This window comes from Ornithodoros turicata, chromosome 1 (genome assembly GCF_037126465.1).
Source record: "Ornithodoros turicata isolate Travis chromosome 1, ASM3712646v1, whole genome shotgun sequence".
NCBI classification, from domain to species: domain Eukaryota; kingdom Metazoa; phylum Arthropoda; class Arachnida; order Ixodida; family Argasidae; genus Ornithodoros; species Ornithodoros turicata.
The window spans coordinates 66082006-66105493 of record NC_088201.1 but is presented as its reverse complement, the minus strand read 5'-3'; the positions used below and the strand labels follow the sequence as shown (position 1 = coordinate 66105493).

The window sequence follows — 23488 nt, the reverse complement described above, 5'->3', positions numbered from 1 at the left end:
CTAGCTTCTGCCATCAAAGACCCGCTTCCTCGTTGACACCGGCGCAGAAATGAGCGTGCTCCCCGCTTCAGGAAGTGACAAGCGTCGCCCAACCATGTTCCATCTTACGGCTGTCAACAACACCGGCATTCCCGTTTTCCGACAGCTATCTGCCACCCTCGATCTGGGCCTTCGCAGAACGTTCCCGTGGCCTTTCCTTGTGGCCGGCGTCGGCCAAGTCATCCTGGGCGCCGACTTCTTACACCATTTCAGCTTATCTGTGGGCGTCGTCCGCAAGTGCCTGGTAGATACGTCCACCCATCTGTCAGTTCAGGCTCTCTCCGTTCATTCTGCGAGCCCTCCCAGCGGCATCTCTTTCTGCCCTTCACTCGCCATACGCTGCCGTCCTCAAGGATTTCCCCAGTCTCACGCAACGACCAGATTGGTCGCGCCCAGTCGCACACGATGTCGTGCACTATATACAGACCACCAGAGCCCCTGTTTTCGCCCGGGCACGTCAGCTAGCTCCTGAGAAGCTCACGATTGCAAAAGCGGAATTTGAGCATATGCTTTCCATCAGTGTAGCCAGACCTTCCTCCAGCAATTGCCCTCCGCTTCGCACATGGTGCCCAAAAAGACCGGCGACAGGCGCCCTTGCGGTGATTACCATGCATTGAATCTTGTTACTGTGCCTGACCGTTACCCGCTCCAGCGGTTGCAAGACTTCACGGTCAACCTTCACGGCACTACCATCTACAGTAAAATCGATCTTATGAATGCGTATCATCAGATCTCCGTCTCCCCTGAAGACATCAAGAAAACGGCAAATACGTCTCCGTTTGTGCTGTACGAGTTTCCGCGAATGCCATTTGGTCTCCGCAACGCGGCCCAAACGTTTCAAGGTTTTATAGACAGCATCATCAGGGGCCTCCCCTTCATCTTGGCGTACATTGACGACTCGCTTGGCAGCGGAAAAGGGTAGCCCGATGGTTGGTGTACTTGGGGCAGGTCAGCAGGAGGTGCGATGTGTCCGCAACCACTTCGCAAGCATCGCAGAGGGCCGAGATCTGCCTCCCCATCATGCGCTGGAGCGGTGGCGTGTATGCCAAGTTGAGGCGCAGTCGGTGGAGGAGTGTCTCTTGTGGTCTTTGGAGACGTCGTGGTGGGGAAAACTCCACCGCCGGGTCGATGGAGCGAAGGAAGTCGTTGAAACGGGCGGATTCTCGAATGAATCTCTGCGCCTCTTGTGCGGCCCAGCGGCGGATCTGGATACGGCAAGTCGAAGGGGTGAGTCGAACCGAGCTACGAAGAAGTTGCTGTGGAATTCTGACGCCGAATCGAGTTTCCTCAAGATCAAGGCCGATCTCGCCACTTGCTCTCTTCTTTGCCATCCCCGGCACGGCGCACCCACTACACTCATGGTTGACGCCTCTGGTATAGCCGTCGGCGCGGTGCTGCAGCAGCAGATTGGCACAGCATGGCGCCCCATAGCTTTCTTCTCGAAGCCTACCGAGCAGCGCTACAGCACTTTCGGCCGCGAGTTGCTGGCCGTATACCTCGCGGTCAGGCATTTCCGTTTCTTCCTGGAAGGTCGCCCTTTCTCCATCCTAACCGACCACAAGCCCCTGACCTACGCTTTCCACTCTACCAGCAGCCGGTATTCCCCAAGGAAGATTCGACAGCTCGCCTATCTTGCTGAAATGTGCGCATATATCAGGCACGTACCGGGAGAAGGAAACGCTCCTGTCGACGCTTTAAGTCGCGTCGCCGCCCTTCCTTCCACCACGCAGATCTTTTCGCACGAGGACCTCGCTTCTGCCAACTCCACGATGAAGAGCTGAAGCGTCTGCGCACCGCTAACACCACCTCCCTCAAGCTGCAAGACTTCCCCGTTACCGGCACTTCCGTTACCATCTGTTGCGACACGTCGTCTCCCCAACCTAGGCCTTTCGTTCCTGTCGCGTGTCGCCGGGCCGTTTTCTCTTCTCTCCACGACTTGGCGCACCCTGGCAACTCAAAAGCTTGTCGCAGACCGCTTCGTGTGGCCTTCAATCAACCGAGACGGCCGCGCCTGGGTTCGCTCCTGTCACCGCTGCCAGCGTGCGAAGGTCCACCGCCACACCTTATCCCTCCTCAGGAAGTTCCAGCCTCCTGACGCGCGTTTCGACAACGTGCACCTTAATATAGTCGGCCCTCTCCCACCATCTGCTGGCTACCGCTATATCCTAACCGCTGTCGACCGCTTCACATGATGGCCCGAGGCCACGCCGATGGCAGACTCCACCGCAGAGACTGTCGCCCACACTTTCGTCGCGTCGTGAGTCTCTCGGTTCGGCGTGCCTTCTCAGGTCACTATGGACCGCGGCCCACAGTTCGAGAGCCTTTTGTTCAAGGGCCTCAGCGACGTCCTCCGAACAACTCGCGTCCGAACCACATCATATCACCCTGCATCCAACGGCCTCGTAGAGCGCCTTCATCGCAACTTGAAAGCCGCCCTCATCGCCCAAGAGGACAGGGCACACTGGGTACACCACCTGCCTGCACACTGGGTACACCACGCACGTCTTCCTGCGCACTGACACCGTGCGGAAGTCGCTCACGCCGCCCTACTCCGGTCCTCATCCCGTCCTCGGCCGCAAGGGCAAGAATTTACGCATCTCTATCAACAGCCAAGAAGACGTCGTTGCTGTCGACAGGCTAAAGCCGGCCTACATGGACCTTGCCCCGCCGATTTCGCCGACGGGCACCGTTTCCCTCCAACGCTTGGTCTCCCGGCGTCAACCACCCTTCCCCTTTATGTCCGAAGCCCATCGAGAGACACGTTACGTGGGCCGACAGCTCCAAGCTGCCACTAGCCGGGGGGGGGGGGGGCATGTAGCAGCCGACGGAAATGGACGACGAGCGCCGCCACGGACGTTTTGTCACGACGCGTATCTCGCGTATGATTTTCCATCGAGCGCGCGTATCATTCTCATTCGTTCAGTTGTGGCCGGGCTGCCACATTAAACACTTCTTGTCATTCAGCCTTGCCTACTGGTCCTTCTGTACCTTACACACCCGGTGGCCGGAAGCGCCACCTATCAAGGATATCACGGCTGACACAACAGCTCTCGCGTTCCTCTCCTCCTGCGGGTGACGCGTTTTGGAGCTCCCGCCGTTACCACCACGGCTTACCACCCAAGCGCCAACGGACTGGTGGAGGGTGGAGAGGTTCCATCGCACGTTGAAGACCGCTTTACGCGCCAGTGAAGACCCGACCTATTGGGTAGAGCGCTTGTCATTAACGCTCCTCGGCATTCTTGCAACCTCCGAGGTAGACTGCGGCGTTGCACCATCCACCCTCGTCTTCGCATCCGTCTTGAGTCTCCCAGGGCAGCTCTTCGACGCCGCGAGTCTAGCCCAGCCCTCACCAGACCCTCTTCACTTCGCCACACGCCTCCAAGAGCATGTGGCTGAGTTTCGCTCACCAACCCCACGCCATTTATCTTCACAGTAAATCCAAAAAGTGATATACGCCCTTTTTTTACTCCAGTGACCATGATGAAGAGTGTAACAGGCAGTGTTTAAAAAAGGGTTTTGAAAAAAGCACCCTTTTAAACTCCAGATGCTGGGATCAGAAAAGGTGCTGAAGTGATTTACACCCTTCTGCACCCCCTGTTGCACCGTTTTAACCGAAAGCATGTCAGAAAGGGTGTTTTCAAAAGCGAGTTAAGTTAGGGAAGAAATAGCATGTCAGTGTGATCCCATGCGACGTTGCAAAGGCACTAGAGGTCGACCTCAGGGGGGTACCCAGCATCCCATACTGCTGGGGGGGGGGGGGGGGGGTATATGTGTGTAGAGGCATATTTGTGGGTCTATTCATTGGGAGACCAACTGTATGGGTAATATCAGCAATTTCTGGGTGTGCTGCAAAAAACAATGCGGGGTGTACGCCACTCCTGGAGGGTAGAGAGATTCGTGTTATCGGCTCTCTAAACAAAGCGGTATTTGAATCTGAACTTATGATTGAATGTAATAGCTTGAATGCCACTTTGCCACCTTTTAGCTAGATATTTAAACTCTAAATACATTAGGCTTTGAGAAGGCGGTTCCTCGTATTATTTATACTTCAGTTCAGTATACAATATATTTCCAACTTATACGACCACATGAGGATCATGCGCATGCGACAGGTTTGCTCCACATTTTGATTCTGCGCCTCCGTGCCTCGCCCTCGCCTCGTCACGAAGGAGTCATCGCCATTAGCATCATTGGAATGTCGTTGGAACGGTTGCACCATATTTCAATTGTCTCAGCGTTCGCTCGTCCATTACAGAACGAAGGAGGATATGATTTTGTGTCGTAAGAGGTAAGCTGTGTGATAGAAGTGCGTAATCAAGCTTCACTTATATTCATACCATGACTGTTGTGCTGTAGGTTTTTGCTGTTTGTTTCGAGCAGCGGCTACAGTCTTGCGTCCCGTCAGGTGGGTGTACAAGTATCAGTTCCTGGCCGGTGTTGGTTCTGCTAATTTCATTCTCGTTTTTGCAGGCCATGAAAGAACAAAGGAGTGTATGATTTTGCGTCGTAACGGTTAAGCTGTGTGATAGAAGTGTGTGGTCAAGCTTCACTTGTATTCATACCATGACTGTTGTGCTGTAGGTTTTTGTTTGTTTCGAGCGGCGGCTGCAGTCCTGCGTCCCGTCAGGTAAGTGTACAAGTATCAGTTCGTGGCCGGTGTTGATTCTGCTAATTTCATTATCGTTTTTGCAGGCCTTACTTTGTTGAACAGTAAGCTGGGTGAACCAACTTCGTTGTTGCTATGACCATTTTACTCAGTTTTACTCACTTGCCTTTGAACATTACTAATTTGCGATTGAACGCCCTATTTCAGACACATTTCTCTCTAGCGCCTCCGGGACGTCGCCGTTTCACCGTGGGTCGCCAGAAGAACTCAGACTGCAGCCAGTCATTGACTCAGTCAATTGTGCGACGCGACACTGTGTCGCATGAAGCATGTGTACGTGTGAAATACTTCACTATTGTGTGCGCGGGATGTTTTGTACGATTGTGTCGACACTGGATACCACTTTCAAGGTATGCATTTTCGGAATAAAAGAGATACGTATATAGTTTTGCAGTACTTATTTTCGTGTATTTTATGCGTGTTGTGAGCGAGTCGCGACTCCAGTGAACTATAGGTGGCGCCCCGAAATTCCAAGATGGCGGACGAGTGCAGGGCCCGCTTGCACGAAACAAACTTAGTGTAATACTTAACGAGTTCCCCACTTAGTGTAGTGCCGGAGCCGTAAGTGGCTTGCACGAAACTTCTACAACACTAAAGTGGTGGCGCTCGCTCCGCGCAGTTTAGGACGCTGGCCAAGGGTCCTAGGAGCACCCTAAACTACCGCACTAAAGCTTAGGACTAACATGTCGGCCGCTATGAACCGTGTATCGAAGATTCGTCGTTGGCCCCAACTGTATCTCGCAATACAGTACGCATTTTCCTCGCAATACTAACAACGTCTCATTTTTTTATGCTGTGGGTGCCGAACGTGTTGTGCTTTTCGTTAGCAACATCTCTCAAAATGATCGCCGCACGCGAAGTGCCTCTCACCGGCACTGCCGTTGGCGATAAGTTCCCAATCATCGAGCAATTCGAGACATACTTTGGGCCACAGGCTTTATTTTATTTAACAAAAGCACGCAACAAGTGACCTAACTCGTTCTTGCAGCTACAATGATAGTACAATACCTTATTTTGGTTCTACAAACTGTTTACGTGCGACGGCAGAAGCAGACGACTTCCCAGAATCCAAACATGCCGTGACGCACGACTTCCTGGGATGAACTCCGGAAGTTCTCTTTCTACCAATGAGAGTCTCCGAAAACTGCTACTGCTCGTAGCCACGATCCACTTTAGAATACTCGACTTAGGGCGGTCGTCGAAGTGTTCGTGCAAGCCACTTAACCGCAACCCTAAACTTAGTGCACTAACGCGTTAGTGCAACACTTGCCAAGTGTTACACTTAGGATTGTTTCGTGCAAGCGGGCCCAGGTCTCCCGTGCAAAGCGAGCGTAGGGACTGCGGTGTCGACCGCATTATGTTAATCTGTTTCAGTTTTTCATATGCATAAATTGACGTGCTTCATGACAAAGGAATTAATTTTGTCTTCTGGTTATCTCATACTGTGCCAGTTCAACTCAGAAAAGTAGGCAAAAAAGTTTCCGTCGTCAGAGTTTGTTTACAAACGTGAGTCGAACGAACGAAGGATGCATTTTAGAATCTAAGAAGGCGAAGAGGGATTTGTTACTCAAGAAGAGTGACTTAGCATTTGTTTTGGAATGTGGATTAGTAGTCTGCAAGGTAATGCCATTTTTGAGTTTCTCCTCCGATAGTCCCGTAGTATGTGAGTGCTGCAAATGAACAAAAGCTCCGTTGGAAGTGTAGCGTCTCTAGGAATTAGAGAGTTTTGTCCGAACTTTGAGGCACAAGTAATCATAAAAAATTGTGGTGAACAAGTTAACGTACACATGGGCATTTGCAAGAACTCAAGAGAACACGCCTTTGTTTCGTTTGGTGATGACAAATCGTGCTCATATGACGTGACGTTTGTAGAACTCTTACTGCATGTCAAAGGCTTACGTGAACGATACATATATTTTGAAAACCCGTGGCACACACGTGTATATCTGACACTTTGTCTTCACTTAACACCATACATGTGCAATTACTTACCATGCCATATGCTGCGCGGCGAAAATCTGAGTGCTGCAAACATGCTCTCGCACGTGAAGTATTCTTTTTCTGCACTGCTCTTGGTATTCACGTACAACTTGGTTGATACTTTTATCTTTGCAAGTCATTCGTTGATACGTGTGCGCCACCAGACAGAAGCTTTCTCTCACAGAGAACACCCATAGTGGATGCTTGTCTACGGTGCATTAGTACAGTGATGTTGTTTACTTTGCATGAAGTTTGAAAATGCATACATGTCAGCAAGACAAAGAAATGCCGGTTCCTTGTTCTGTATTCCGATAAGGTTGATATTAAGATGAAACCACGGCGACACAGTCGATCATGAAAGCCGTGCGATGGGTAAACACATATGAGAATTTCGTTCCGTTCTTCTTGATTAGGAAATGATGAAAAGAAACCGTGGCGTATTTCCAACATGCTGAGAAGAAATTCGTACTGCAACATTCCTGCTTTCGATTTCGTACATTCTTTGTTGCCAGCATTCTGTCCGTAAGCAAGAGAAACGTGTACCGCTGTACTACTTCCCTGCCCCGACGCGATCTCGAACCTGCACTCGCAGCTTTTCTAAATCGCAGACAGGTGGCTACGGCTTCGCTGGAGTCGCGAACTTCGCTCAAGCCACAGAAAGTCCACAAAAACTCTTCACATCGTACGCAGGATGGTGTTAATTGGGCTTCAGTACATCCTGTTGCACGTGCCATTCTGGTCAGGGGCACCATGCGGATTGGTGTATTCCTGTTAAAACACTGATACAAATGGGTGTAAAAAGGTGTTTTTAACACTGCACACCATTTCAAATGGTGTTCATTGCAGAATACACCATTTAGAAGAGGTGTTTCTCGTAGAAAACACCATTTCAAAAAGGTGTACTCCAACACTCTCATTTGAGAGGTGTACAAAAAGGAGTGCGCCCTGGAACATGTCATTTACACTTAGAAGGGTGTTTTCGGATTTACTGTGTTCTCACCCGATTTTCGTGCACCCAGACCTTTCCACCGTCACCCATGACTTTCTTCGCCACGACGCCATCCGCCGACCACTCCAGCCTCCTTACGACGGCCCCTCCCTGGTACACTCGAGGCAAGACAAGACAGTGACCCTCAAATTTCCGGATCGCCTCGAGGTCGTATCCATAAACCGCGTCAAGCCGGCGTTCCTGGACTTTTCCCCAGCACCAACCTCTCGGCGCCTGCCTCCTCGCCCTTCACTCCCGCAGGCTGCCCTACCAGCTCCGCGATGCGTCAATTGGGCTCCAGACTCTCCGCAAGGTCGCATCCTTCCCGCTTCCTTCCTATCAGGGAATCCGCGGTGACAACCCCGCCTTTTCGCAGCCGTGCCGACTTCCGCCACGTCTTCCAGCCCTGCCTTCGTCAACCTCCGGTCTAGGGGGGGGGGGGGGGGTCAATAAACAACGCTACTTCGCAGGCTGTAGCAAGGGAAACAGGTATGGGTAGCGGACTCATAGCTATTAACCATGGATATACAGACTACGTAACTAAATGATGACGTCTTCGATATCACGTTTATATCCAGAGTTATTACTAAATGAAATGAAAGATATGGACAATTTGGCGTCTGCGAGTGCTGTGGCGACTTCGTTGGACCAGATATTTTGGTGCAGAACTAAATACATTCAGAATCAAAGGGGTGTATATTCCCAAATCCCAGCAGTCGGTAGGAATACACAAGGTTACCGACACACGAGGCGGTGAAGAAGTAGAGAACACTGAGTGGATTTTATTTGAGTGTATTTACAATACTGTTTACCCATACTTGTAGGTATAGTCGCAGGTGGATAGGTCACACGGCAGTTTACAACAACACAAGAACAGACAATTACAACAGATATATTGCAGTTTCTAACTTAAAGTCCCATCTCAGATTTTGCCTTTCGCAGGTAGGAAAATTTGATTGGCTGAAGTATGGGAAACGAAAATCAGTGACGAAACCAAAATAACACGACAATGAGCTTTTTGCTGTGGGTTCATTTTGAAAAGCGCTCGATGGTTTGTTATCGCATCTCTAAATGACAATGCACGTCTGCCGCCCCCCGCCTGGAAAGGAAACATTTCCGTGACGTGATCCAGCGGGTGAAGGTATTTCTACCGAGGCGATATTCGTCCCTTACAACTACAAATGTAGGGTGCATCGGATGCACCGTACGGATCTTGTTGTATTCAGTTATTTTCTTTTATTGCGTGTTAGCGCCGCGAAGTAACTGTGGCTATGAGCGGCGTACAGACGTCGACAGATGTCTGTTGTATTCAGTAGTAAAGTTATGCGTGGAAAATGTAAGCCAATCCCAGCCTATAGCTTTCAACTTGATCTCGAATGTTTATTGTAGATTTCCAATAACCAGTTGTATGGATCCATGGTATGAAGATTGGCATTGAGTATAGCCTGTATAGGGGAGTAGAAACTCGAACAGGGTAGAATATCGCCGGTGGCGATTAGACACCCCAACGTCAAAAATAAAGTTGTTCATTAGCAGATTTGGAGATAACGCTAAAGGAGTGCTACGCGCCCTCGAGTACATTATTTATTTCTCGCTTAAGGTGAAGGAATGCTTAGATCAGGATAATCAGGGCTCTTACACACGCGGGCCGCATGTGCATGGCTTGCGGTCAGCTATTCTGTGCCCCGAGGGCTCTTGACCACTAAATAGAATAAAGCTGCTCCCCCCCCCCCCCCCAATAATGAAGAATTCGGAATGAAAACAGGTTTTCAGGCATTGTTGTTACCCTTGCTCGATCTAGTGCTGCTCCTGTCGACGTTAGGAAGTACGTACATTCACATTCGAGCAGTTCTTGTGACTCATGAACCTCAACAAGTAGTTATAGCGATCTGGTCTGAACGTGCATTTTGATAAACTACACTGTAAGTAATGTGATAATTAAGAAGTAATAGTGGAAACAAGTGCAGAGAATGGCATCATCTTAATTGTTACACTAAGTTTATGGGCTTGCAGCATAGCAGCAGCCTCTCCGGATATCATGCGCCAAAAACTATACGGAGCACAGAGAGGCGCAGAGAAAAAAAGGGGGGGAAAGAGATGGAGTAGTTAAGTACGAGGGTCATTGTGTGAAATTTTTTTAATTATTTCTCTTTCCCCGATTTTTTTTTCTTTTTCACGTTGAAAATGCAAGCAGAATCAACAATACAGTGTGTAAACCGACAATTTGTGCTCCTGAACGTTGGGATAATCGTTCGTGAAGAACTATGTACGAAGAACTTGAAACGCCTTTCGAATTTTCAGAGTCTCATTTGGAAAAGAAGCTCATTTGTTTCTGTTCGTGTGTCAAGTGAAGTTTTTCATTGATGAATTGTATATGCGAATGCTAAATAACTATACCGCTCAGCTGTTTACGCTAATGTACTTTGCTAGAATTGCAGTCTTTTCCAAGGGTTTCATTACCCCCACCCCCCAGGGAGGTGTACACTCCCGCTGGATTTTTCCAACCCCCCCCCCCCTCCGTGATTCATGAGATTTCCTGATACAGCTTTGCCACCAATGCATATACCCATATATATGCGTATCCATAAAGATATACCCCCTATGGTTCGCTCCACTCGAAATCACGCAGACATCTTATCACGCCGGGTACCGCATCTTGACTTCTATGCGTATTGATGATAGTGCCAGCAACAACAACAATGACAAGGAAGAAATTGTCGTTGTTCTTCGGTGCTGATAGAGTTGCGCAACGGACTAAAAGCTCCGGCAGTGCGAACATTTACACGGAAGCAGACACTTACGGGCACTGGTGCTGAAGTCTGAGGAAAAGACGTCATAGATGAAAATACATATCCGTTACGAAGCCGTTTGAATTTCACTGTTCATGGTAATCAACCAATTTTTCTCGAAGTGCAGCACGCATAGAGAAGTCTATGATTCGCTTACACGTGTACCTGCAAGAAATGACCCACAGGCTCCTTCTGAAACATCGCATCACTTGAACTTCTTTCAGAAAAGTAAAAAGTAACCTTTCTGCAACCCCGATGATGGCAGGGGTATCCAAGGAATACACCACAAAGAGTCACTGGTGTATTCTGCATAGCGAAGCCATTATCAACAACTTATACTGTAGGCCCTTGTACTGGGAACAGCGGTGACCGCAAAATTTGAAAAAGGCGCCGGCAGTGCCCTTTAAAACGGGCAAAACCCTTTGAATCATGGTGCCAAAGGCATATTCGAGACGGCTACGGCTTATGCTATTGCCCTGCCCACTGGGATTGTAACGGAGGCGACCGCAAAATCCGTAAAAGACCGCAGCTGAGCCCTTTAGAACTGGCGAAACTTCTCTAATCATGGTTCCAAACAGATATTATCAACGGCTTATGATGCTCTTCTACTGGGATTGCAACAGAAGCGACCACAAAACTCGGAAACAGCAGAGTCCTTTAAAACGTACGAAACCCCTTGTATCATGGTACCAAAGGCATATTCATGACGGCTTATGCTATGCCTTTCTACCGGGATTGCGCAAGAGAGGACCGCAAAATTCGAATACGGCGGCAGCAAGACCTTTTAATACGGGTAACACTCCATGTATCATGGAGCGAAAGAAAGAAAGTTATCAGTGGCTTGTGCAATGCTATTCTGATGGAGTTAGAACACAGGCGATCGCCAAATTCGGAAGACGTGGCAGCAGAGCCCTCTTAAACGGGCAAAACCCCTTGTATCATGCTGCCAAAGACTTATTATCAACAACTTATACTATGCCATTCTACCGAGATCATAACACAGGCGACCGCAAATATTGGAAAAGGATGCAGCATAGCCCTTCAAAACGGGCGATACCCCTTGGATCATGCTGCCAATGACATGTCATCAATGGCTTGTGCTATGCCCTTCTACTGGGATTGTAACAGAGGCTACCGCAAAATACGGAAAATGCGGCAGCAGAGCGCTTTAAAACGGTCGATACCCCTTGTATCATAGTTCCAAAGTCATATACGTATCCGCAACGGCTTATGCTATTGCCATTCTACTGGAATTATAACTAGGGTTCGTGGTTTTCGGCATTCTCCGAGAAATGCCGGAAAACACCCCCCGAATGATTTTTTTCAGATTCGGAATATTCCGAAAAAATCCGAATTTCTCGTATCCTGACAGCTGCCATTCGCGGAACCGTTAAAGGAAATGCCCTTGGAATCTCCCTTTGTCGACTATTTCTCGAGCTTGGCATTATCTGTACAAAGGGGGTCAGACCTCGTCAAGCTGCAGTTTTTGCAGCTTTTTGTCTGTATCCCCCCACCAAGTGTCATTGGTGAAATAAATTATTATTATTATTATTATCTTCGGGCTGTGCCCTTGTTTCGTTGTGCTTAAGCGCCTATAGGAGGATGACCTCAGCTCTGTTGTGCGGTCGGTGACCGCCTTTTGGCAGGACACGTACTTAGTGGCACACCTCTCTTTAGTGAATTTACTATTCAGAACCTTTGTGGTCTGTTGTTGTCGGGTTAAAAAGAGATCACGAGTGTACGGAGCTCCCAAACGGTTTCAAAAGCCGATCGCTGATCCCCTGCCCTAGCCTTCTAGTTCATTTCTGTGTTCTTTATATTCCTCTATCTACCCCCCTCCAGTTACGACTTGGAGTGACCCTTGTTTCCGTTCATGAGGCACTCCAAGGCACTTCGAGGCACTTCACTGTATGAGGACTTATTCTTATTTGTTCTACGAAATGAATCTCGTATGGATGATATAAAGCGCGAGTTTTTCGAATATGCTGCATGCCCTGCCCCTCAGGTAGATATATCTCCTATTCAGTTTAGGACGACCCGTTCCAGCACATGGCCTTTGTTATCGCAGTGCACCTTAAGCATACTGGCTATTCCTGTTTCTAGTGCTAATGTTGAGCGCGCGTTCTCTAAACTGTGTGTTATTAATCGCAAGGAGCGAGCCGCTATGACAGATGCGAGCATGATGATGTACGCTTGCATCTATTACAACAAGAGGTAGTCTCCTTGTTTGCTGGTTTGGCACAGGCAATAAAAGACATTGTTAATGAAGCCATGAATCGCTTCACTTCTTTTCGGTTCCTTGTTACTTGGCACAAAATAGGATTTCCTTCATGCGAAATAAATAGATGCCCGTATTCGGGCATTTATTTCTTGGGCGGAATATAGATGCCGAAAAAATCCGATTTATAGTCCCCCATATAAATGCCGATAAACACCCCCCGAATTGGGTTGAAAATAAATGCCGAAAACCACAAACCCTAATTATAACGGACGCGGCCGGAAACTCCATAAAAGGCTGCAGCAGAGCCCTTTAATCACGGTGGCAGACATTTTACACACATATAAAGACGCGATGGCTTATGTTATGCCCCTCTCCTGTGATTGCATCGGAAACCCCCGCAAAATTTGGAAAAGGCGGCTGCAGGGCCCTTTACAATGACTCAAATGAGTTGTATCATGGTGCTAAAAAGATACTATGAACGGCTTGTACTAGGATTGTAACAGAGGCTACCGCAACGTTCGGCAGCAGATCGAACCCTTGAAAACGTGCGAAGCCCCTTTAAGAAACCCGCTTAAGAAAAACCTCTTAAGAAAAAGCCGCTTTTCAAGAAACTGCTTCCAAAACAACACTCGCGAAGGCAAAAAAAAGAAGAAATAAAATGCTATCAAATCTGGGGCTTAACATGAGTTCATATAAAAATAAAATAAAACATGCCTTAAGGTGGTTTTATAGAATGTATACATGAAATCCAGATTTCGGAGTTTGAGCCCCGTACCTTGTTCCCCTGTTGCACCCTGAGAGGTCGAGTTTGACAAAATCGCTTCCAAAACGGCACTCGAAATGGCCAATTTCATCAACTTCGGGACTTAATATCATTTAATATAACAATAATATTGAAGATATCCTAAGCTGATTTTGTAATATGTATATGTGAAAGTAAGATCACGGGGTTTGAAGCCCGTACCTTGTACCCCTGTTGCACCCTGAGAGGTTGCGTTCGACAAAATCGCTTCCAAAACGGCACTCGAAATGACCAAATGGCCAATTCCATCAACTTCGGGACTTAGTATCATATGATATAACAATAACATTAATGATGGCCTAAGCTGATTTTGTAATATGTATATGTGAAAGTAAGATCACGGGGTTTGAAGCCCGTACCTTGTTCCCCTGTTGCACCCTGAGATGTCGCGTTTGACAAAATCGCTTCCAAAACGGCACTCGAAATGGCCAAATGGCCAATTTCATCAACTTCGGGACTTAGTATCATATGATATAACAATAACATTAACGATGGCCTAAGCTGATTTTGTAATATGTATATGTGAAAGTAAGATCACGGGGTTTGAAGCCCGTACCTTGTTCCCCTGTTGCACCCTGAGAGGTTGCGTTCGGCAAAATCGCTTCCAAAAACGGCACTCGAAATGGCCAAGTGGCCAATTTCATCAACTTCGGGGCTTGATATCATTTGATATAACAGTAATACTAAAGATGTCCTAAGCTGATTTTGTAATATGTATATTTGGAAGTAAGATCACTGGGTTTGAACCCCGTACCTTGTTCCCCTGTTGCACCCTGAGAGGTCGCGTTTGGCAAAATCGCCTCCAAAACGGCACTCGAAATGGACAATTTTATCAAGTTTAATATAAAAGCGATATAAAATACAAAACAGTATCATTTGTGTATTACTCACTCAACGCAAAGCTGTCTATTCTGTTGGAGATCCGGAAAAAAATGACCGTCCGCCTTTCGAACTCCTTCAGACCGCACACGCTTAGATCGCTTTCGTTTATGTCCAACAAATCGAACGCTTTGCATCTTACTCCCTGCGGGCTCACAATGGTTCAGCTTCATTTCAATGGCAGCGGTTCTTACCTCCTGAATAGAATACTGTCACTGATTGAATATCACGTTTTATGGCATAAAATGCCATGAAAGAACCGGAGAGAAAGCAAGAAATATGTGTACGTGAGTGAAAAGCGAATTAAAAGCAACTTGCTTTGGCAAAGTCACCTGAAAAAGAAACGAGTTCCCCTGAAAGTTACCACGTCCCAAGAGTACCGAGTTAAGTCACAAGTTATCAAAAAAGGGAACTTAGTTACAGTAACGAGTTACCTCGAACTCTGATACAAGGTATTAAGAGCGATAAAAAAAACCATGCCGGGAAACAAACAGAAGGACGACACAACACACAGCACAGACTGACGAACAAGGTTTTCATTGACAGACCTGCTTCTTAAATAACCTGAGCCAGCTACGCCCTCTTCTGCAAGGTTCTCGGTAATCTTTTCGAAAGCACAGTACTTATCAAGAGTCCCTCCTGTCAGCAACTCCTAAGTCCAGGCAGGCTTGAGGGTGTGAAAGGGTAACCTTGCAGAAGAGGGCGTTGCTGGCTCAGGTTATTTGAGGGTCCGTTCCAAAACAAACCCTCGAGTCGAGTAGGTCACATGACCGAGTTGTACCATGTGACCGCAGAGTACGCGCCCGGTCGAGTAGCTTTGGGAACGCATGGGGGACTCCGACCGAGTTAAGATGGAGGCCGGTGTCGTCACCGCTCTCATCTCGCGCGCGTCAGAGTTATTTTACAGAGACGACGATAACGATGACTGGGAATGTATTGTGAGCTGTCTACAGGAGTCACCATGCCCCGTCGGACATAGTTGAACTCTGTCTTGTCGGCCCAGCGGGCATTTGGCTTTTTCAGCACTTTGTGTATGTAGTTACCAGGAATGGGCAGTATTTAAATACATTGTATTTAAAATATAAATACATGCATTTAAAATACGTATTTGAATACACGCAAGAAAAATGTATTTATATTTATATTTAAATGCCGTTTTAGGCGTATTTATATTTAAAATACACTTAAATACACATATCTCATCCTCCCGTATTTGTGGGCTTTTCTCGAGTTCCACATTGTTAGCCACCTGCAATGAAGGGTATCTTGGTTAGAGGCTGCAGGTCACTCATCCCCCATGTCCGGGGATTTCCGTCCTTCTAGAAAACACCACAATGTGCGAATGAGGGCATCGTCACTCCCGTTGCTTCAGTCTTGGAAGCGGGGAGAGAAATGAGAACTCCAATTTGGGAAAAATGCAATTCATGACCCTCTTGTGATACCTGACAAAGCCTGGTGTCTAAAGGAGACCCCTAAAATGCAACCGTTAGCGGCAATTCTACTCTGTCATTCACTGAGAACTCCGGGTAATTACTGCAGCGCGCCAGACAATTTTTGACGGGGAGTTTGCTCCTAATATAGTTTTGAACGTTTCACATAGAGCTGTGCCTTTACAAGGACCACGTGGCTACGAGGCAGTGAAACAAATAAACATTGCAGGGCAGCTGTTAGTGAACATATACTAAATAGATAATGGAAAAGCAACGTACATGAAGACAATACAGAAAAGCGCACCAGCGAGAGTCACTTTGTTCTGGGAAATGTATCCGGCTCACATGTCTTTGGGCGTTCGCCTGGTCCTCAAAAACATGTCGCACAATCCGCATCGGAAGAGTGTTCGACAACAACACGTTCAGCTGGTTTCGATACCGCGCTTTCGGGGAAAAGAGCAGACGACAAAAGCATGACGTCATTACTCGAGCGAACCTTCCCTGACCGGCCTTCCGAGGAGAGTTGAATCGAGTTAACTCTCTGGTTACTCCACCTTGTTTTGGAACGCGGGTAGTGACGTCATCGAGTTACTCGACCCGGTTTTGGAACGGCGCTTCAAGTAGAGAGCTACTCCCGAGTTGACTCGAGTAGGTTTTGGAACGCACCCTAAGAAGCAGGTCTGTCAATAAAAATCTCGTTTGTCAGTCTGTGCTGTGTGCTGTGTCGTCCTTTTGTTTGTTTCCCGGCACGGGGTTTTTATCGCTTTTAAAGGAGCATGGTAATCATTTGGAACACATATTTTTGCACCGCTTGATATGAACATACTACCTTCATAAACTGTCACGCAAAATATTTCCTTCGAAAAGCGCGAATTTCCTGAGAAAATTAGTTAGCAAGAATGCGCTCCGCGGCGACAGTCTCCCCCAAGCCGAGTCTGGCGTGGGTGACGTCAGGCGGCCGATCACTTGATTGGCTGCCGGAAGCGTCCGCTCCCCGCCAGAATCGTCTGCTAGCTCCGGAATCGTGGCGACTTACCGACTGAGATCGGGGGGTGGGGGGGGCTGTTTGACATTCACTTGCGTTCTTACATGATTTGTCTCGTACGTTTTGCATAAAACAAGACTGCGGGCAATGTAAAAGGTGTGGCTAGGCCTCTGTGTTGCCGTGACGGCCCGGGTTGAGGGGGTCGTACGCGGTTGTGGTTTCTGTTCCGATTGTGCTGAGGTGTCGTTAATTAGTGAACAGTATTGTGCCTGTGTGTGCAGCATATATATCATACGACTAAATACATTCCTGTCAGTTGGAGGTTTATTCCATGTGCCATTGTTGTATGCTGCGTATGACCATTCAAAAAAGAAAATGCTTATTTGGCCATGTGTTTTGGGGTTTCCCATAGATCGCTAGCAGATGAACTCTACTGACTTTATTTTGGTATCTATGTTGTTGTGCTTGTGGAGACGTTGCACTCCTGGTATCAGTAAGATATGGTAAGCCCAATGTTACACAGCTATGGATTCATCGGTCCGCTCTTTCGCCTCAAAGATGCCAGTGTCCATGCGGTTCAGAGCCCATAGTGTTGACTACAACACGGAGAAGTCATGATGGTCGACGACCTCTTCAAGTGAAAACACTGGTCACTGCACCGCGTCTTCATGACTATGCATTTGTATCCAAGAGGAAGCACTATACTATTTCAATCCGAATGTTCGTTCACACTTTGGAGCATCACTTACCAGCCTCCGGTACATTCGTGTGGCGAAATCGAAGCTGGCAGAGCTTAGGCTCCAACTCCATAAAACGTTTCGTCACGTTTCGTCAAGAAGAGCAGACGTGTCGCCCAAAGAGTGTTCAGTTCATCACCTGTCCTTTCCACGACGTCCGATGCACAACAACGCTTCCTGCTCGGTCGGCTTGCCGGCGCCGCGACGCCGGAGAAATCGCAAAAAAGAAAGAAAAAGACGGCGCGGCCATATGACGTCAGCGGCTGGCAGCCGAGTGAGGGGGCATTTCTGCCGCGAGATTCAAAGCTCCCTCGCCTCCAGGATTGCGCGCTACGCTCAAACTTTTTGTGCGAATATGTATCACAGGGCTCAGAATCGTAATTTCTACTTCTCCCGTCATATTTTATTCCGATCATTTCCATGCTCGTTTAAAGTATGAAATACCGAACAGCCCGATTTTTAACCATCTTCTATAAAAGACAACGTGCGATGCGCGAGTACCATAAGCATCCACAAAACGACTGGGTGCTTCATAGGTGGACGTCGCTTTCTGTATATCCGCCGGATGTCGCGTGTCGGCAGTTTCAAAAATGTTCCTAGTCTTGACGGAATTCTCTGATGGAATGGAGTGTTGCGAGAGAGAAAAAAAACGCACGATTTCACTACAGAAGATCGATTCTCGATGGATCTACAGAGTCTCTAAACCAAAATGAGTAAAAAACACAGACGTTGTGGTAGTCTTGAGTTAATACCCCAATCCATTCCTTACTTCAATGTTGCGTGTGAGTAAATTAAATAAATGGAGACACCTCACCCCTTCTGTTTAACCGCGGCAGCAAACAGGGCTATCGGATTCGCAAAATCACGGAGAACAAGCTATAAGCATAGTATATATGTGCTGTCTGCATCCACTGCCAATGCATCAAAGGAAATGGACATTGCCATCCTAAGTGAGGGTTTGGTCCTTCAGCTCTGGAGAGCGTTTATGTTATTTTATCTTTTACTTTTTCTGTTCACTTCTTGAAATGCTGCGCGTATTGTATATTTTGAAAAGTCTTGGAAACGAAGGCAAGAATTCACGCAAGAGAAATTAAATTCTGTTATGACAGGAGTCGGAAAAAAGACAGAAAGAAACAGTTTTTCTTACTTTTTTTTTACTTTTGTGGCGCTCCCAGCAGGCCATTAGACCCTTAGGACCTAATGGTCCCATCAAACCGCTAACCCGTTAGTCCTATTGGAGATGTCGGAAATTACGATAGGTCTATTGCCCTAGTGGTTCCATTAGGATTGGCTCTGATGGATTTTTCGATCGGGCTACGTACTTACGTACCTACGCACTACCGAGGATAGCCGCGGCTCTTCAGATGGTGCCGTAACGACTTCCTCCAACCAAGCTGCTGTCCCAACTGAATGCCCTCAGGGAAGAAAAGGGCGACGTTAGGAGTCCAGCTGGGAGCTCTCATATGATACCGACAAAGAAAAGGCGTTCCGTGCAATTTGCCGCGTTGCTTCGGAGATGAACGTACTACCTCTTCCGAATACTTCAAGAGACAAGAATTCTACACGGACTTTTGTGGTAAATGGGTTCAGCAACTGGAAGAAAGCTCTCGAGAGATTTCAGGCCACATGAAGAGACAAATTTTCACAGGACTGCATCGAATGCTAGTAATGCACTAGTAACGACACCATCGTCTCTGCCTCTGCAGTATCTAGCTTGCCAAGAGTTGGCAATACGCGGCCGTGACGACAAAGAGAACAATCCGCAACAGCTCTTAGAACTTCGCGCAAATCATGTACCGGAGGTGCAGTCGTGGTTTCGCCGCACGAAATTCAAGTGGATTTCGCACGACATTTTAAACGAACAGTTGGAAATGATGACTCATGATGTACTTCGTTCCCTGACAAATATGAAATCCGTGAAGTGGGGCATTATGCCGCGATCATGGATGAGACGACAGACATATCCGTCAAGGAACAAATGTCAATATGCTTCCGAACAGTGCAAGCAAACTTAAAAGTTGAGGAGTCGTTCTGCGTCTTTTTAGTACAGCAGACACCAGAGCGACAACCCTCTTCGTCAACTTGAAACAAATCCTACGTCGATTCAATCTTCCTATTGACAAGTGTCGTAGACAGTGCTACGACGGCGTGGCAAACATGAAAAGGCAGCACAGTGGACGTCAAGCTCTGGTACGACATGAAGAGCCCCGAGCGATATACGTGCACTGTGTCGCGCATGTTCTTAACGCATCAGGACATGAGCCAGCGATTGGACATGTGTCGTGATTTCTTGGGCGTCATAACGAACTCGATAAACTTCGTCATGTCCTCTCCAAAGCGAAACACCCCATTTCATCGTCGTCATCTATTGTTGTTGTTGCTGCAGAGCGCCTCCATGCGTTCCAAGAGTATGAACAATAGGACGGAAACACAAGCTTACGAAAATTTTGCCCACACGCTGAAGGCGTTCAGAATTACAGCCACTGATGACATTTCTTGATGAGATTGCATCACAGGAACGAAATGAGGCCGAAGCGAAATCAAGTGGGTCCGCGAAGGTATTATCAAGATTCGAGACGTTTTTTATGCTCAGGCTCCTGACCCTCGTGTTCTCAAGACTAGAGACCGTGAGCTCAGCTTTCCAGAAACCGGGATTGAGATTTGACAGAGCAGAACAAATGGTGGAAAACGTCAAAGGGAGTATTATTGAACTTAGGCACGGCTTCTCGAACGAAACGGGGCAAACGGAGGCGAAACATCGTCAAGTTCTTGAGTATGTATTTGAAGATTTTTCTCCGGGACACTGGTCTCCTCTCTACCCTATGATCTGCCTGCGTACCTGTGTGCTGTGTGTGTGTTTTTGTGTGCTGTGGTTTTGCCTACCGTTCTGATGTCTTACTGACTCCACTGACTATCCCTATTTAGCATCGTTCATCACCTCATCATCAGGACACATCACATCCTGCCCCATTGTGCCTTGGGGTAGTGGGCCGCACCTTACGTGGCGAATTTCCCCATTCATTATCATTAACTTATTTGTTGTTGTTGGAGGCGAAAAAGTTATTCAGAATATTCTATTAACATAATTATCTAATTACACAAGTAACTACCCAGAAGTTTGCCATTGAAGAGCCATGTGTTCCGGTTTCAAGGCAAACAAAGGTGCCCCGGCGGTATGATGAGGGATCGAACGCTCACGCGTTCCAGTCAGTGGAAGACATGTATCGACAGCGGGTCGACAGTGTGCAATCATCGGTAGTTGATAGATCCCCACCAATTATGTGGCAGCATATGGCACATAGAGAGTTTCGTCACAGGGAGAAGCAACAGCACGTACATCTCTAATTTTTACGGTGCCGATTTTGATGAGGGACGTCTTGAGTTACACCTGGACATGGCGATCAATATTGCTAAGCAGCGTTGCGTCATGCCCTTGAAAGCATTTCAAGATGTTGTAGAACTCCTCTCGGGCGATGACGGCAGCCGTATGCGAGACACCTTTTACCGGAAATGACAGAACTCTTACAAGTCGCACTGACCATTCCACTGACGTCTTGCACGTCAGAAAAATCGTTTTCCTGCCTCCGTCGCATCAAAACATATTTGAGATAAACAATGTCCCAAGCCCGACTGAACCACACGACGCTTCTGTACGGCCACAAAGAGCTCGCCCGCGAATTAAACCTTGATACCATTGCAGACGAGTTCATGGGATGGTACGCAGTGCGAAGGAACGCATTTTTCACCACGGCGTAGGAATTGTTCCAAATCTCATTTCGTTTCACTCGTGATTTCAGTGTAGAAATCGAATAAAAATTGCGAGACGCACATGCAACAATCTTTAGTCGTTCTGGGGAGAGTTTCCACAACCTACCTACAACAACTACATCTGTTCTTTCTGGCCCATGTCAATAGGACACAGATCACTGCGAGTTTTGGAATGAGTGTACTCAAAGCGCGTAACAGAAATACCACAAAACGTATCCAAGAAAATTTTGCCTGCGCAGAAGTTAGGAACTCCGTGTGCGGCAATAGTAAACGCGTAAAAGTCGCCGTGCAAGAGGGAAGTCCGGTGATGCCCCTTCGGCGCCGTATATGCACGCATAACATGGAGGAGCTCATCGGGGAAACCGTGCTCTTGTCACCCCCCGCCACCCCCACGCGCACACACGCACATACATTTACGCACTTTGCGTTCGCTCTTGGACCGAAGCCCGCAACGCCTCCCCCCCTCCCCCCCCCCCCCCGACAAAATGAAAGCTTCGTGCCTATGGATGTGCACACATGGAATGATGATGTGATGAACCATTCATCGCTTCTATGGCGCTTCACTGGCCCTTTGCAGAAGGGGTGAGAGCAGGAGTAGGTGCGGAAGGCCTGCATCTGTTGTACGGGGCTCAACTACCTAGCCCATGAATACCAGCCTCCGATACCAGACTCACATTGATGACTGGTCATAGAAAGCCATGTTACGAAACGGGTAAGGGAGGTATCATTTTCAAGCACGTGCAATAAGAAAATAGCGTGGTTATGGAATGAAAACGAGAACCGCACATGTGCCTACGCTCCCACACAAACACACAGAAAGAAAACGCACACGACAAAGCGCAAAATTTTTTTTACATGACCCCCATCAACTTGAAATTGTCACTTTAAAAATCCAGCCAAGTAGAGTATGCATCATTTGCATGGGACCCCGACCATTCAGTACTCATCGACTGACTTGAAAGTGTCCAAGACTGTGCCCATTCGCTTCATATTATCCAACTTCAGTCGAATCGCAAGCGTCACATCAATGAAATCTACATTATCAGTAGAACCATTATCCATTAGCTCGTACAAAAGAAATCCTTCTCATCGTACATATAATCTCGTGTCGACCATCAACACAAAGTACGCATTCCACCCCATTGTAGGACAGACGCATTCTTGAAATCATTTTTGCGAAAAACAAGTACGGACTGGAGCCATCTTACCACCTTCACTTCTATGTATTAATACTGATAATTTTCGGAACATTATCAACACTCCCCTCTGTAATGCTCGCTTTCAGAGCATCAATCAGTAAGTCAATCAATCAATAAACAGATACTGATAGAAAGGAAATCCACGAGACTGAGGAACACATATGGACGACACAACAGTTGTGTACATCTGTCTCAGTGTTTTCGTTTCTATATTATTTTTCACGAGCTACCCTGCATTTTGTGTCTTCTCCAAACAGATAGCTGAATATGTGTGTGTGTGTGTGGAATTTCTACCCGAGGTGGACTAGTATAAAGCGTGCAATCAGTACCTGGAAAAACTGGTAAAGTTGGCTGGGAAACACACTCACCAGTGCGGTGCGGTCTTCAAAGGTCCGAAATTTTTCCACGAAGAACTCTGCTGCATCGACATCGGGAATGTTGAGATCTTGACACGTTGATTTCACTACTTTATCCTCGACAACGACGGCCATTTTCCTCTAGGCGCAGAAGATGGCAAGTGAAGGCTAGCTTGTCAGAAGCACTCGTGTGAAACAGAAGATGCCGCTATAAGGTTGCAGAAGTTCATGTGGAAATTGGGTGCAACAAAAGATCCGGGGGTTGGGTTTACTGTGGGTGACTGCAATAAAACATTGCAAATAGTAGCATGACGTGGGTGTATCTGCCGTCGAAGCCTTCCTCTGTTAAGTGAGATAACGTCGGCAAACAGATAGAGCGTGACTGCACGCGTTTACAGTAGCAAATAAGGCGATATCTTCTGAATTTGTCGCTTGAAGCCCATTTTAGTATGTGGGCAATTTTGTCTCAGTCACGGCATCAATGATTATCACTTTTTCCGGCCATAATTCTACGGCCGATCAAATCACGTCTAATGTGGCGTAAATCTGTTGACACATCCAATCCCTGGAACAATGAGCAGAGGTGATCCAGGAATGATGTAATCATATTCCTACGACCCCAAGGCAGGGCAACCGCGTTTGGGGTGCT

General features: G+C 47.5%; 1 protein-coding gene and 1 long non-coding RNA gene across 2 annotated transcripts in view; one reads left to right on the top strand and one right to left on the bottom strand.

Annotated features, from left to right (window-relative positions):
* Positions 1-23147, bottom strand: part of LOC135378346 (luciferin 4-monooxygenase-like) — a 112146-nt gene extending 88999 nt beyond the window's left edge. The window contains exon 1 of the mRNA XM_064611363.1: positions 22852-23147. Within this exon, the coding sequence (XP_064467433.1) occupies positions 22852-22974 (123 nt within the window). The 5' untranslated portion in view covers positions 22975-23147. The remainder of the gene's footprint in view (positions 1-22851) is intronic.
* Positions 4193-4550, top strand: LOC135378349 (uncharacterized). The gene is made up of 3 exons (XR_010418334.1): positions 4193-4327; positions 4396-4444; positions 4510-4550. It is a non-coding gene; the product is annotated as an uncharacterized LOC135378349 (long non-coding RNA).
* Positions 23148-23488: the final 341 nt, after the last annotated feature.